General features: G+C 42.7%; 1 protein-coding gene across 6 annotated transcripts in view; it reads left to right on the top strand.

Annotated features, from left to right (window-relative positions):
- Nucleotides 1-16032, top strand: part of RAP1GAP2 (RAP1 GTPase activating protein 2) — a 255839-nt gene that overhangs the window by 192660 nt on the left and 47147 nt on the right. For all 6 annotated transcript variants that reach the window (XR_008629101.1, XM_055129987.1, XM_055129991.1 and 3 more), the window contains 3 exons: nt 10283-10361; nt 11258-11311; nt 14111-14194. Coding sequence is in view for 5 of the 6 variants with exons in the window: in XM_055129987.1 (XP_054985962.1) it covers nt 10283-10361; nt 11258-11311; nt 14111-14194 (217 nt within the window). In the remaining variant the exon portion in view is untranslated. The remainder of the gene's footprint in view (nt 1-10282; nt 10362-11257; nt 11312-14110; nt 14195-16032) is intronic.

The following is a 16032-nucleotide window of genomic DNA, read 5'->3' as shown; positions in this document are numbered from 1 at the left end:
AACAGAGGATAAGCAAAGTTATGATGACTATACAGTATAATGAACAAGAATGAAACATGGATAACTGATGCTCTTAGACTAAAGATTTTAAATCTACAGATCAAAATGACTCATCCAGTATCAGAAGAAAAGAAAGAAAGTGAATAGCTGGATATAGCACTGTTGTCCCGTTGTTCATCAATTTGCTCAAGTGGGCACCAGTAACGTCTCCATTGTGAGATTTGTTACTGTTTTTGGCATATCGAATACCCCAGGCTCTGCCAAATGGGCGGGATACTCTTGGTAGCTTGCCTGGCTCTCCGAGAGGGATGGAGGAATCGAACCTGGGTCAGCGTGTGCAAGGCAAATGCCTTACCCGCTGTGCTATCACTAGCCCATATAACTGGAATAGCTGAATATGTTGGGTGAGAATTTAGTATTGCATGGATATAAAATCACTGGTAGAATGTAAATATTCCAAGTAATAAAGGAAGACAAAGAAAATACATATAGAAAAAAGGAATAATAAATATTATAAAAATACAGATAGAAGTCTGAGTGCATAAAAAATAATAAATATAAATGCATAAAATTTTACTACTAAACAGCAAAGATATTGGATCATTCCTTCAAAAAAATCCCATAAATCAATCTTTCTATCATTCTAATTTTATTTGAGAAAGTATCTCAGAATATTAAAAACATAAATGATTAGAAAAAGTTATCTCGGGCTGGAATGATAGCACAGCGGGTAGGGCGTTTGCCTTGAATGCAGAGAACCCAGGTTCAATTCCCAGCATTCCATATGGTCCCTGGAGCACCGCCAGGAGTAATTTCTGAGTGCATGAGCCAGGAGTAACCCCTGTGCATTGCCGGGTGTGACCCAAAAAGAAAAAAAAAAAAGAAGAAAAAGAGAAAAAGTTATCTCAAATGCCAGAGGAAGGCAGAGATGGTATATTGATATGGAAAAGTAGAATCAAGGGAAAAAACTCCTGTAACTGAGAGGGCTATTGTCGGTTAATAGAAGGTAGAATCCATAATGAAGATACCTGATGAACCTTTATACTATCAATATTATATTGCAATGCTACTAATATGTAGCTTATAGCACTGTGTACATAATGACTAAATATGGAGAAATTCAGACCATAACTTAGGTTTATTATTTATTTATTTTTGATTAGAAAGACTTTATTGGCACTATATGATACTTATTAGTGGGGAACAAGTCTGACCAGTATAAGCTGTGTGTAGTGCTTATTTTGTACATTTCCATGCTTGAAAGATCTAGGGCAGACAAAAACAAGAGGCTATGGTTAATGTTATTGGCATTATTTGTGTCAAATATATATACATACATGTATATATATATATATATTTTTTTTTTATGTGTGTGAAATTAAGAAACAGTGTCTTACTCAAACTGTGATCCTCTGAGATTTTTTTCGCTTAATTTTGGACCATATCCAGTGGTGCTCAGGGTTTCCTCCTGGCTCTGTGCTCAGGAATCACTCCTTCCTCGCAGTGCGTGGAGGATCATATGCAGTGTTGTGGATCGAACGAGCTCAATTGTGGCCAAGGCAAGTGCCTTAACCTTTGTGCTGCTGACCTTTTTTTTTCTTTTCTTTTTGGGTCACCCCTGGTGGGATGCACAGGGGTTACTCCTGGCTCTGCACTCAGGAATCACCCCTGGCAGTGCTCAGGGGACCATATGGGATGCTGGGAATCGAACCTGGGTCGGCCGCGTGCAAGGCAAACGCCGTACCCACTGTGCTATCGCTCCAGCCCCGCCTTAGAAATATCTTAACACTTTCCTAAAATAACTTTTAGCTCAATGAGAAAATCAAAGCTAAAGCTATTGGACATTTATTAAGTAATTATGAAATTACATATAAAACTTCTGAGTTGTGTCCAGAGTTTTTTGAAGAAAATGTATCACTTTACGTGGTTTTCTGTTACATGACAAAGAACAGGAGCCAGAGAGACAGTACAGCAGATAAAGCACTTGCCTTACATGCCTTACATGTGACTAACCTGGGTTCCATCCTTGGTGCTGCATATGGCCCCCATATGGCCTGGAGTGATTCCTGAGTGCAGAATCGGGAGTGAGTACTGAATGCAGAGAGTGTGGTCCCAAAACTAGAGAAAAAAAAGCAAAAAGATACTTGCAAGTTGGTCTTTTTCTTTTCTTTTCTTTTTTTTTAGTAATGTATCTGTGCTGTACCTCCCATTTGTGAAATCGTGATGGTAGCATCTACCTTATGGTTGTTGGATGCTTATGCTGTGCCAGAGCTTGTCTGATATACAGTGACTTCCCAATAGCTGTAGAGCCTGTTATCAGTATTATTCTTAATGGAAGTGAGAGGGAGGGATTAACAGATTAAAGTTTAGTTTATAAATAGAAATAAAGCAAACATGAGACTTGATTAGTTATTTCTTTTGAAGGAACAAAGCAATGACAACAAAAATACCTAGCTGGTCAAATAGAGAGAAAAGAATAAAAGTACATGAAATTAGGCACCAGAAAGGATAAGATCACAGATAGGAAAAAGATCAAACAGTTATTAATAGATGGTAAATGTGACCCATGCCATTAACTTGGAAATTCTTTTTTTTTTTTTTTTTGCTTTTTGGGTCACACCCGGCAATGCACAGAGGTTACTCCTGGCTCTGCACTCAGGAATCACCCCTGGCGGTGCTCAGGGGATCATATGGGATGCTGAAAATCGAACCCGGTCAGCCACATGCAAGGCAAATGCCCTACCCGCTGTGCTATTGCTCCAGCCCCTAACTTGGAAATTTTTATTTAAAACAGTTGTCTTTCTAGGAAAGTAAATGTTATCAAATGTAATTCAACAAGTGGTAAAAACCTGAACAGATCAGTAACTATGTAATAAATTGAAAAAATTCTTAAAGAAGTCTCTCTCTAAAAGGAACAGATCCAATGCTATTTAGACTGTTCAAGAGGAAAGAAAAATTTGGACAAGTCCCAATTGAATTTCTCAATTATAATGTTAATTGTTAAATTCAAGTTAAAATTGTTAAATTTAAGATTCCCTTGAAAATAGTCAGACAGGAAATTCTGTTCTCCTTTTGTGGAAGACTTTCTGTTCTTTTCTCTTTTCCCCCCCTCTTAAATAAAATCTTTTCTAAATGTGGCAAGAAAGAAAAATATAAGACAAATAAGTTAAAAAATTTAAGAGTAGAGGCCAGTATACTTTGTTAATATCAAAAATATGGGCTGGAGCAATAGTACAGTGAGTAGGGCGTTTGCCTTGCACACGGCTGACCCGGGTTTGATTCCTAACATCCCATATGGTCCTCTGAGCACTGCCAGGGGTGATTCCTGAGTGCAGAGCCAGGAGTAACCCCTCTGCATTGCCAAGTGTGACCCATAAAGCAATATATATATATACACATATATATATGTATTCTAAATAAAATACCAGTCCAAACAACTCAGACCCAATAGTCTATTAAAAATATTATTCATATGGCCAAGGAAGAGGTACTTTAGAAGTGCAGGAATGGTTAAACTAACATTCATTCATTCAGTGTTTGTTTAACCTAGGGTTAATGGTGACAGTCTTTCTTGAGGGGTAGAGTTAATATGAAGGGCAAGCTCTTATTTAGTTATAGAAAGCATTAAATATGTGTTAGATATTCTTATTCCAGCTTATTCCTGCTCTTATTCTTACTCATCCTCATATGGACTTGGATTATTATAGCTTAGTGAGGGTGGTCCAAAGATAGATAGTTATGGGAGAACTGAAAGAAATTCAAAACAGCCTGAATGTGGAATGTATGTGTCTGAATGTGTCTATATGTACAAGTACATGTGAGTTTGAGAGGCGGTGCTGGAGAGGTTAAGAAAGACTTATTCATTTATGGACTATGTCTAGGAACTTGAGTTTTATCTTATGAACATGATAGGAGTCAATGAAAGGTGAATTCATGATCAGATTTGCACTGTCCAAGAAGCTAGAATCAGGAGAATGGCTTGGGGGGGAAGGCCAGGACAGAACGAGGAAGATGAGTCAGGAGAATGCCTGATGAGCGTGATTGTTATCGTCACGGGGAGTCTCCAGACAGGCAGGTTGTATGATGCGAGTCCTGTGGAGACCAGCAGCCCTGAGAGGAACTGAACCAGGGCACCTTGCACGGAGGAAAGAGAATGAGTGGAAAATTTCAAAACACCTGGAAAAACTGGCATTAGGAAAGACAGTCCCAAACATCAGCAAATGAGAAGTGTATTGGTGGTGAAGTATAAAGAATGGTACACTTTTAAAATGACTTAAAATGAGTGTGTTTAAAATATAATGATTAATGATGATTAACATCTATATAAAGGCTAATTATGGGGGGCTGGAGCGATAGCACAGCGGGTAGGGCGTTTGCCTTGCACGCAGCCGACCCAGGTTCGATCCCCGGCATCCCATATGGTCCCCCAGGCACCGCCAGGAGTAATTCCTGAGTGCAAAGCCAGGAGTAACCCCTGAGCATTGCTGGGGTGTGACCCAAAAAGAAAAAAAAAAAGGCTAATTATGATACAATGAGTGAATAGAAATGAGTTGAGAATGGATCTACATGGATAGAAAACGAAAACAGTTGAAATAATTAGACATAAATTAGTTATTGATAAAAACCTCAACGAACAGATAAATTTAATTGAATTGATTCAGAGTCAAAGAGTAAATTTGTGAATTTGAAGATGATCTCAAAGGTGAATCTAGAATACAGCACAGATAGAGTGATATGTCTCATGAGAAAGAAGATATTAGGAGAATGGACTAAGATACCCAATAACTTGTCCTTAGTGGACTTCTGTCACTGCATCACTGTATCACTGTCATCCCATTGTTTGTCAATTTACTCATGTGGGCACCAGTAATGTCTCTACTCCTCCCAGCAGCCTCTGAGATTTTAGCAGCCTCTCCTTACTCATCTTTCCCAATGATTGGAGGCTCTTTCAGGGTCAGGGGAATGAGACCTGTCGTTACTGTTTTTGGCATATTGAATACGCCACGGGAGCTTGCCAGGCTCTGCCTGTGTGTGTGGGGGATACTCTCCGTAGCTTGCCGGGCTCTCCGAGAGGTATGTGTGTATATTCTAGTAGAACTTCTAGTTCTAGTGGAACTTCTACTTCTAGGTATGTGTGTATATTCTAGTGGGACTTCTAGAAAGAAATAATAGAAAAGTCAGAGGATCAGGCTCAAGAGATGGTACAGGGAATTAGGTGCTTGCCTTGCATGTGGCTGACCCCAGTTTAATCTACAACACTATATATGGTCCCCCCAAGTACCCCTGAGTACAGAGCTAAGAGCGGTATTCCCAGGTGTGGCTTCAGACCCCACCCCTGTCTCCACTGAGCCCCACAAAAAAGTCAGTAAAAAAGAAAGGTTAAAAAAAAAAAAAAAAGGTCCAGTGAGATATTTCTGTATTGAAGGTGCTTAGCATGATTTTAAAACAGCACTAGTAGAACACATGGAAGTAAAATATTAGAACACCAAATATAAGGAGGGATAGCTACTGAGAATAAAAACAGAGTGTGAATACAGTCTGTCACCGAGAGCGACTTCTTTTCAGCCACTTTGGTAGAAGACAATGTGACACTCTCCCCAAGGACTTGAAAAAGAGGAAGGAAGGAGAGAAGAGGAAGAAAGAAAGAAAGAAATCCCTTTAAAATTCCTATAGCCAGAAAATCTCAGAGAAGGCCACATTAAACTGTTTTCAGATGTTAAGAAAGAATATGTATCATTTACTGACTCTCCCTGAATTATTGAAGGATGTCCTTTAGTAAGAAGAAGAGAGAGATTCAAAGAAAGGGTGCAAATAAGAGTGGCAAGAAACCATGTGGATTGGGGCCAGAGGTTAGGACAGTGACTTTCCATGGCTGACTTGGGTTCGATCCCCAGCACCCCATGTGTTCCTCCAAGGCCTGCCAGAGTATCTCTGAGCACAAAGTCAGGAGTAAGCCCTGAGCACCACCAGGTGTGGCTCCCAAACAAACAAATAAACAAACAACAAAAACCATGTTGATGGTTACTGGAAAAAAAGTAATTTTTTATGTGTTTGAAGGAAGATTGAGAAATTTATAAACAAATTTTTATTGTTTAAAAATGAGAAGGACTGGGGCTGGAGCAATAGCACAGTGAGTAGGCGTTTGCCTTTCATGCGGCCAACCTGGGTTCAATCCCCAGCATCCCATATGGTACCATATGGTACCCCAGCACCGCCAGGAGTAATTCCTGAGTGCAGGGCCAGGAGTAACCACTGTGCATCACTGGGTGTGACCCAAAAAGCAAAAATAAAAATAAAAATAAAAATGGGAAGGACAATGCAAAAGGAAGGATTTCATGGAGAAAAAATGTACATTCCTCCTCAGGAGAAAAATAATTTAGTAACTGTAGAGTTTGTTGGAAAACAGATAAATATGTGCATTTTAAAGTCATATAAATTCAATCTAAAGCTCCCAAACCAGTAGAGAGATAAGAATAATTTAAAATTGCTTTATTAAATTGAAAGCAGGAAAATAGAAGGGAGAAGGAAAGAAAATATAGGGTAACAGCAAATAGAAAAAGTATAGAAATTATTAAAAATACATCAGTCATCATACAAGCATGTTAATATGAGTCATATGAATTCAAAACAGAGCTATGTTCTGTTTATTAGACATATAAAAAGAAAAATTTACATAAAAATTAAAATAAAGACATGGGAAAAGATAAAAAAGTACTAATTAAATCTATTCTTGAAATTTTTAACATGAGACAAAATAGAATTTCTGGGAAGAAAGCAGTAGTAGCAATGAGGAGAACACTCTTTTGTAGTTTGGGAAAACTCTTCTGATGTTCCCTTACCTGTGCTGTGTCTATATCTCCTGTTTGATAGGTGGGAGCAGGAAACTGGCATCATATCTTGTTCTTCCCCCTTTACTCCTGGAGCTAGCTGCTCTCAGGATATCCCCTCTGCTTCCTCATATTCAAGTCCAATCTGGACAGACCATATGTCCCTGGCCAGCACTCCTGTCACCAAGTAGCTAGTTTGGGGTCTAGTTAGACATTCCAGCTCATCTTCAAGGTAAGCGTGTATGCTTCTTCCTGGCTTTTATTAAGGTTACTTTGACTCCCATACTTTTTGAGTGTCTTATCAATTTTGGGGGTTGGTTTCTGAATTTGTTCAAAATCTAACTAGAGAAAGATCCACATGACTGGCCCCTCAGAAGTCTCAGCCTATATGATGATAGATCGAAGAGTCTATCATAGATCTAACCCCCCAGAACTAATGATCATGAACTTGTATTAACCCCCCCAAAACTAATGGTCATGAACTTATCTAGTTTGTTTTTAAATGAAAAAGTTAAAACACTGACCGTAATATAAAGGTAAGAACAGCGTCTCTTAAAGTGGGAGATTTCAATATTGTCTTTCAGAAGTAGTAGACAAGCACTGTAGCACTGTTGTCTCGTTCTTCATCGATTTGCTCAAGCGGGCACCAGTAACATCTCCATTGTGAGACTTGTTGTTACTGTTTTTGGCATATCGAATGCGCCACGGGGAGCTTGCCAGGCTCTGCCGTGTGGGTGGGATACTCTCGGTAGCTCGCTGGGCTCTTTGAGAGGGACTGAGGAATCAAACTCAGGTTGGCCACATTCAAGGCAAACACCCTATCCGCTGTGCTCGAGTCCAGTAGACAAATCAGACAAAAATTATAAAAATAATATATCCCAGGGACCCAAAAACACATTGCTGAAATGCCATCTACACGTCTATGTTCATTGCAGCACTATTCACAATAGCCAGAATCTGGAACAATTCATGTGCCCGAGGTGACTGCTTTATACAGAGGATTGCTTAAAGAAACAATGGTGCATCTACACAATGAATACTGTGCAGCAGTTAGGAAAAATGAAGTTATGAAATTCATTTATAAATGGATGGACATGCAGAGTATCATGCTGAGTGAAATGAGTCAGGAGGTGAAGGACAGACATAGAATGATTGCACTCATTTGTGGAATTAAAAAAAATAACCCATAATATGAGACCAATACCCAAGGACAGTAGAAAGAGGGGCAAGGAGGATTAGTATATAGTTTGAAGCCTGACTCAAGTGCAGGAGGAGAAGGCAGTTGGGATAGAGAAGTAGAAAAAGGACCATTATGACAAAGATAGTTAGAAATGATTGTTCTGGATAGGAACTGCACACTGAAAGTAGGTAAAGGAACAAACATGATAACGTCTTAGTATCTGTGTTGCAGGCCATAATGCCAGAAGGGGGGGAGAGAGAAAGAGAGAGACAGAGGCAGAGACAGAGAGATACAGAGAGAGGAAGAAGAGAGGAGGGAGAGAGAGAGAGAGAGAGAGAGAATGAAAGTGCCTGTCATAGAGCCATAGAGGTAGGCTATGGGGGTGGTGGTGGGAGGGAAACTGGGGTCATTGGTGGTGGGAAATGGACACTGGTGAAGGGATGGTTGTTGGATCATTGTATGACTGGAACCTGATCATGGAACAGTTTTGTAACTGTGTATCTCATGGTGACTCAATTAAAAAATGAAAATTCAAAAATAAAATGAGGATATAGAAGATTTTCATGATGCAATGAACAAATTTGGTTGTGTACCTTACATTCAGAAACTCAACAGAAGGAAGAAAAATACATTATTTTCAAGCTTACATGGAACATAGAATTTTAAGTCCATATAGTAAGCCAATGATTTCAAATGATATATATTATATTTCCTATAGGAGGATAAGTTAGAAATTAGCAATTAAAACACAGAAGAAAAAACTCATTCATTTGAGAAGTTAAAGGAAAAAAGAAGAAAACCCTTTTAAATAACTCATGGCTGAAGGGAATAACACAAAGGAACTGACAAAATATTTGGAGCTCAATGACAATGAAAATACTACCTATCAGTGTGTGGGATGCAGTTAAGTGGTACTTGGAGAAAGATGTATAGTTTTAAATGTACTCATGAAAAAGAAGATCACAGGAGTAGATACAAGTCAGAAATGTTAGAAAAAGCACAGTAGAAAAAAAAACAACAGAGAAACTGGGAAAGAAAAAGAATAGAACGATGTAGTGAAGTAGAAAGTGAAAATATAAAAGATGATCCACAAAAACCAAGAGCTAATTCTGGAAAAAAATAATAAGATAGATAAACCTTCCCCCACCTCCGGACTTGCTGGGGAAAATAGATGAAAGATGTAAACAGAGTTTGGCAGTGAAGGACAGTCACAACCACAGATGGAGATGAAGTTCTGTAAGAATACCAAAACAACTTTATATCAATGCATTTGATGGAGAACTTCACAGAGAAACATAAATTACACAGATCGATCCAGTAAGGAGAAAACCTAAGCATTCATCATTGCTACTAAGAATTGGTAGTCAAAAATATTGATAGTCAAAAATAGCCTCCTTCAAAAAACAGCAGACCCAGAGATTTCATCTGTGAGTTTTTAGCAAACCTCGAAGGGACAGAAAATCCCTTTTATACCAATGATTTCAAAGGATGAGATACTTCTGGCAATTTTATGAGACTGGAATAACACCTTGATATCAAATCCCGACAAAGGAAGTATAAGAAAAAATAGGTCAGTTATTATTGTACATAGGTGTGAAATTCTAAATAAAATATTAACAAACTCAGCAGAGCAGTAAGAGAATAACATGCCATAAGCAGAATTTTGCCCATGGAATGAAAAGATGGCTCAATAGAAATGTAAGCCTCCAGGTTAACAGATTAAAAAACCATATGATTATCTCAGCAGATGCAGAAAAGCAGTCAGTAAAATTCAACACTTTCATAATGTGCTAAATGAATCAGGGGAACAAGCTAAATTTAGAGTCTTATGGTGAATCCCTTTATAAAGCAACTCATCTCATTTATATTTTGAGTAGATCCAGATTTTCAAATATTAGATTTCCTTTTCATAAAAGGTTTAGTTGTATGTGAGACTCCAAATGTATTCAGAAATCGTGCCCAATTCTATGGGAGAATACAAAAACCCACAAACAAACCAAAAAATTGTGGTGAGCCTGAAGGTGATTATTTGCATTTTCCTTATTTCTGTTCAGACAGCTTTACCAGGCATGTTCTTTAAGTATCCACCTCCCACGGGGTATGTAAGTGGGGCTCCATTCTCTCACTGTTTAAACAGACCCTGGTTCCCAGAGCTGGGGTTGGGTGGAAGGAAGCAGATCGGATGGGGGAGATGTGAAGCCAGCAGACATGGTGTGTGTGAGCCTCATTGACCTGTTATCTTGTGGCATTTTCTCACTTTCATTCATATGTGCAGATCCAAAGTGAAGACAGTGCATGAGCGGATCCCTTTGGCTGGACTGAGCAAGTTGCCCAGTGTCCCACAGATTGCCAAGGTAAAATGAGCCCCTGAGAGAAGGCTGGGCTCTGGGTGAGGATGCATGTTAGTCTTGGACAGGCTCTGCTCTTGGAGAAGGCTACTGTGTGTTTTTGACCCTGATGCATGCATGGGAGAGGAGAGACCAACAGGTCGACGCCCCCGTCTCCCGTTTTCCATGTTCTTTCCACCACATCCTCTTGACTGAGACTTCTCAGGAAATAGTAGAACCCATCACGGTCTCTTTTTTTTTGGGGGGGGGGAATCACACCTGATGATGCACAGGGGTCACTCCTGGCTCTGCACTCAGGAATTACCCCTGGAGGTGCTCAGAGGACCATATGGGATGCTGGGAATCGAACCCAGGTTGGCCGCGTGCAAGGCAAATACCCTATCTGCTGTGCTATCACTCCAGCCCCCCATTACAGTCTCTTACTCCAAGTTTGCAGCTAGTTCATAAGAGAATTGGAAAGACAGGGCTGGGGGTGCAGTGCCCTAGGATTTCAGAGGAGGATGGAGAGGGAGCAGAGAGGGCCTTCCCAGAAGTAGAGAGTTCGTGAAGGTGATTAGGCTAATGGTCCAGATGCTTCCATCATCAGCAAGATGGAGGGGCCCATGTCACTGCTCTGGGATTCTGGGAGCCAGAGAACTGCGTCAGCAAAGAGAGGTCAGCGAGATGGTCAGATGGCTTTGGACCTGCTGGCACCCTGAGCAGAATCCTGCTACCTACCTTTCCTAGCCTTACTTCATCAGTGAACCCCAGAGGAGCTCATTGACTTCCAAGCAGCAGAATCTAGAGTTGACCTCGGGCCCCCACCTGCCCTGCCCTCTCATGCTCTCTGTCTTAGTGACTGGAGGAGCCTCTAAGAGGTTGTATTCATGCCCTGATCTCTGTGTTTCTCTCTCCCTGCTTAGGCTTTCTGTGATGATGCAGTAGGACTGAAATTCAACCCTGTCCTGTATCCCAAGGTGAGGACTGTTACCCTCCTCTCTTTATGCAGCTCAGCGTGAATTTGTACACCTGAGCCTCTGTGGGCATTCTCTGTCTTGGTGAAGGTCCTTATGTTGAACTTGTATGTCACCCTCTTCCCCACGTATTCCTTCACAAACAGGGTTACTGGAAGCGGTCCTTGACCACATCTGATTCTCTGGTCTCCCTGAATTGGTTGCCCGTTCTTATGGAGGTGGTAGAGACAATGTACTGTAGCTTTTCCTCCTCCTTCGGGCCAAGGAATGATTTTACCTATGGAGGGCTGTGGGGGGCTGAAGGCAGAGCCCCACTCACAAATAAGACACTCGGGGCTGGAGAGACAGCAAAGTGGGCAGGGTGCTTGCCTTACATGGGGTCAACCTGAGTTTAGTGTCTGGCACCAAATATGGTCCCCTGTCCCTGGAGCCCTGCCAGAAGTGAGCCCTGAACAAAGCCAGGTGTGGTCCAAAAAGCAGAACAAACAAAAAGAAATAAAAGGCCAGATTGTCCACATCGCCAGTGTCACTATAGCTCTGAGGCCTTATGAGTCTGCACCTTGCTGTGGGCTGGTTCTCTGTTATCACTTTCTTTAGGGTCATCAGCCTTATCTTCACCCCTGATTTGATTTTGGGCTACGGGTGGGGAGGGCAGCAGTAGTCACAGAGCAAAGTAAGGAATTCATACAAGAACAACTGCCAGCATGACAGGACTTGTCACCCGGGACAGTGAGCTGCATTAGGTTGGCCAGAGGAAGAGAGTCAGTGCCCCTGTGGCTTCTCATGAGCCAGCAATATCTTAGAGAGAAAACCCAAGCAGGACTGTGCTTCTGGGCCTCCACTGAGTCACAAATGCCTTCCATGCTAAAGTGCACATGAGCGTCCGTCCCAATGCAGTTGGCCCAGAGGATGGTGGGACCCATCTGGCAAAGAGAATGCTCCAAACCCTTCTCTCTCACACACCCTCTTGAACCTCTGAGCCCCTGGGACGTTGCACTCCATGGGCCCTTCTCTGTTACTCAGAGGCTTTCCCAAGCCCTCGCTATAGTTAAAGCTGAATTAGTGAGGTTCAACAGACATTAACAATCCTCTCTATCATAAGGGCCGAACTTAAGGACAAGTTTGGCATTTTGCATTGTCAGATCATGTCTACTGAGAGGTTTGAGTGACACACATTTGCAGTTCTACATAACCTGGAAACATGCTTTTCCTTATCACATTTTTTAGGGTTGAAGCCCTGGCTTCATCTGGGTCTGGCTGGGATGTTGATCTGGCCAAGATGTGTGTGCTTTCAAAGTGCGAAGGGTTTAGACCGTGCCCTGGAAGGTCCCAGGGCCGGTGCCTCCTCCCTAGAGGCAGCTGTTCTGTACCTTGGACTCATCCCAGGAAGGAGCCAGAAGCAGCTCCTCGCCAGACAGCAAAGAAACCTCCCAGAGGCAGGTCACCTGTGGCACCCTCAGAGGGAGCCACATACTCTGACACCTGTGGTGTCTGGTCTGTCCTTCCCCTGGCAGGTCCACACACGACCGAAGCCCTCCCTCATATGGCAGAGGGCACCTCGGTAGCCCCCAGTCTCTCTCCCAAGCTACTTCCTCTCTGAGCTTCTGGACAGCTGGGCAGACGATGGTCACAGTGAGCAGCTCTCTGTGTCTGACCTCAGTGATTCTTCCTAGCCACACCTCTTTCCTTAACGGAAGAGGAAACTGAGGCCCAGAGGAGACGGAGGCTGCTCACAGCTGGTAAAACAATGTAGTTAAAACAAGAGCTTAATACTTCTGAATACCGGACACCATAGGAGATGACATTGAGCCAGTCGCCAGGTATTTTTCTTTGCATGTTGTATCAGGACATGCTCCTCCATAGAGGTCTCCTTGACACATCTTGTTTGATGGATTGATGTCTGGGCGAGAGCAAGGGCCTCCTCAAAGTCAGGCTGCTGACTCCAGAGGACATTAGAGATAGTGCCGTCCTCCCTGACCCGTTTTGGGCTCTTGGATTCACTTTTTTTTTTCTCATTTGTTACTATTTTTCCAGCTCCAGGGCCTCTGCCGTGGATATACATACAGTTTGGTGCTGCTCAGCCTCACCTGGGCCACACCTGTGGTACCGAAGGGAGCAGGCAGTGCCAGGAACTGAACCCAGGGGCTCTGCATGCCAGGCCTGTGCCCCAGTCCTTTCTGCTGTCTCCCCGACCCTGGCATCACATTTTTACACCACAGTTTAAAAAACACGAAGGGTGATACAGAATAATACAGAAAAAATCTCTCTCATATGTGGGCTATAAGGGGGAGAATAAGGAAATAACAAACAGCCAAAGGCAACAGAACCTGGGGACTGGTCTTACAGACCTGAGCTTACCAAGGTGAGGGGAACGTGGGGGGAGGCGGAGAGGGGAGACTATGGTGGACACTCGGGTGGAAACGTGGGAACCCTGCAATTGACAGTTTTGTAAATCATAACAACTCAAATAAAAGTAAACGCAAAATAAAAGCGTTAGAATGAAGATAGAGCCTGAGTCCTGCTGCACTCACAGTGTGCCCCCGAATGGGAACGAGTGGGGGACCCAGGGGCTGGGCGCTGCTGGAGAAGGGAGGTGCTGGGGACCCTATGGGGCCTTTGTAGCTGCATCCCAACCCTGCTTCTGATGTCACTTCACTCTTCTCTCCGTCCGCCTGTCTCAGGTAGGGCCTCTCACCTAAGGGATCACGTTCTTCACAGAAACCGGTGCTCTCCCATCCCTTTGCTTCCTCGCTCCATCCAAGTTAACCAGAAACTGATGGTCCTCCCCTTCGCATTTTCCAGGCCTCCCAGATGATTGTGTCCTATGATGAGCATGATGTCAACAACACCTTCAAATTTGGGGTCATTTATCAAAAAGCCAGGCAGGTAAGCACCACACACCCATGTGGCCACCATATCCTGGGGTTTCTCATGGAGTATCTGCCTCCCTCCCTCCCTCCCTCCCTCCCTCCCTCCCTCCCTCCCTCCCTCCCTCCCTCCCTCCCTCCCTCCCTCCCTCCCTTTCTCCCTTTCTTCCCTCTTTGCTTCTTCTCTTTTCCTTGCTTTCATTTTTTTTCTCCCTTGCCTTTGTTTCTTCAGTGCCCATGGATCACACACTCTAGTTGTGATGCTCGCACATAGTTGCGGGGGCTGGAGATTGCAATCTTCTGCCACTGGGAAGCTAGTGGTGGTGGCATTGCACTTGGTGCATGTGGGGAGGTGCCAGCGATCAAACTTGTGGCTCCTTGCCTGCATGACAGCCATTCTGCCACTGAGCTATCCTGGGGCTGTCTCATTGCGTTCTCTTCCCTCTTTCTCAAGCGCAGGAACTCTGCACTCAGTTCTTAAAACAATCAGAATATAATAATCATTTTGCACATATGAATTAGATTAGAGCTATGAGAACCTCCCAAGGCAAGCTACTCCCCACTCAAAGGCCTGCAAATCCTTTAAATGATAATGTCATTTTCCTAGAGTAAGTCCTAATTCTTTCTGGCCATCTCAGTTTAATTTATCTATGAGCTGCTGGGCACAGCAAAACCTAGACCAAGTAGACAAGTAGAGAGAACAGATGAGCAAAAGCTGCTCTGTCCTTGCCCACCATTCTCCTAACCGGGAATAGCTTTTCTTCCAAGCTTCAGTCCTATGCTGGAGACAGCCATGTGCATCCCTTCACAGCTCTGCGTTCACTGATGTCGTGCTGGCAGCTTGCACCCAGCCACAGTGGAAGTATGTGCACCATGGAAGTCAGCCAGCTCAGGGCTTCTACTTTTCCTCTCTGGAGAGCTGGCGGTTAAAACCGTCATGGGCACACCAGTGCTCCCCCTCATCTCTTGTAGCACTTATATGCTACTTTGCAAGGAGGGGGCCAGAATAATGTTGTTGGAAGGATGCTCCTTGGGATACTCATCTGGTGAAGTACTCTGAGAATTGGGGTGCAGGGGAGGTCATTTGTGTGGGAGTATTTTAAAGGCTCCAGCTCCTTGCCAGGTTCAGAAGTCTTTGTATACAGAATACATAACTTTGAACTTGATGTCTCCTATTCTTTCTTGACCATGCACTTCCCATCTTTTCTACCCTGAATGTTTATTAACTGTTGAGAAGTGTTTTCTTCTCCTGTGTGAGAAGGCCCTGCCTATTTCATATTTGTCTTATACAAGAGCATGGCTTGGGGACTTTATAGAGATATACTCATGCCTTTTTCATGTGTGTGTGCTTTTTCTTTTTTTAAATGTGAATAGGTAGTGAATAAAGGCTTGAGTCCTGCTAATGATAGATCTGTAGTGTGTAGTGTGTTTCAATATTATCTGTGGCTTTTTTGAGGCGGGTATGATAGTCTTTCTTGGCTAGATGATAGCTCATTTCCTTGTCTGAAGATTTTAGACCGCAGAGACATGTGTTCACTAAAAACATCCTAATTAAGTGAAGGGTTTAGGAGTCGAAAGACCAACCCAGATGAATCTTATAATTTAAGGAGGATTATGCAGGTAGCCACTCTAATTATTTTCACATATTGCATTTTGATTTGGTACAGCTCTCCTAATATAACCCTCCTAATTAAAGTTCTTTGCTTGTGAAATTTACCAAAGCAGATCTCATAAGGTGATTATAGGCCAATGTTCCAGCAAAGTTGTAATTACTGAACATTAACCATCCACCTCTTAGAAGGACTCCGTGTTGTTTATGTACCTGAGGCTGTTGAGGCTGGGCAAATGGGGGTGAAC

The sequence above is a fragment of the Sorex araneus genome, chromosome 3, assembly GCF_027595985.1.
Source record: "Sorex araneus isolate mSorAra2 chromosome 3, mSorAra2.pri, whole genome shotgun sequence".
Classification (NCBI taxonomy): domain Eukaryota; kingdom Metazoa; phylum Chordata; class Mammalia; order Eulipotyphla; family Soricidae; genus Sorex; species Sorex araneus.
This window is presented reverse-complemented; position numbering and strand designations above follow the sequence as displayed.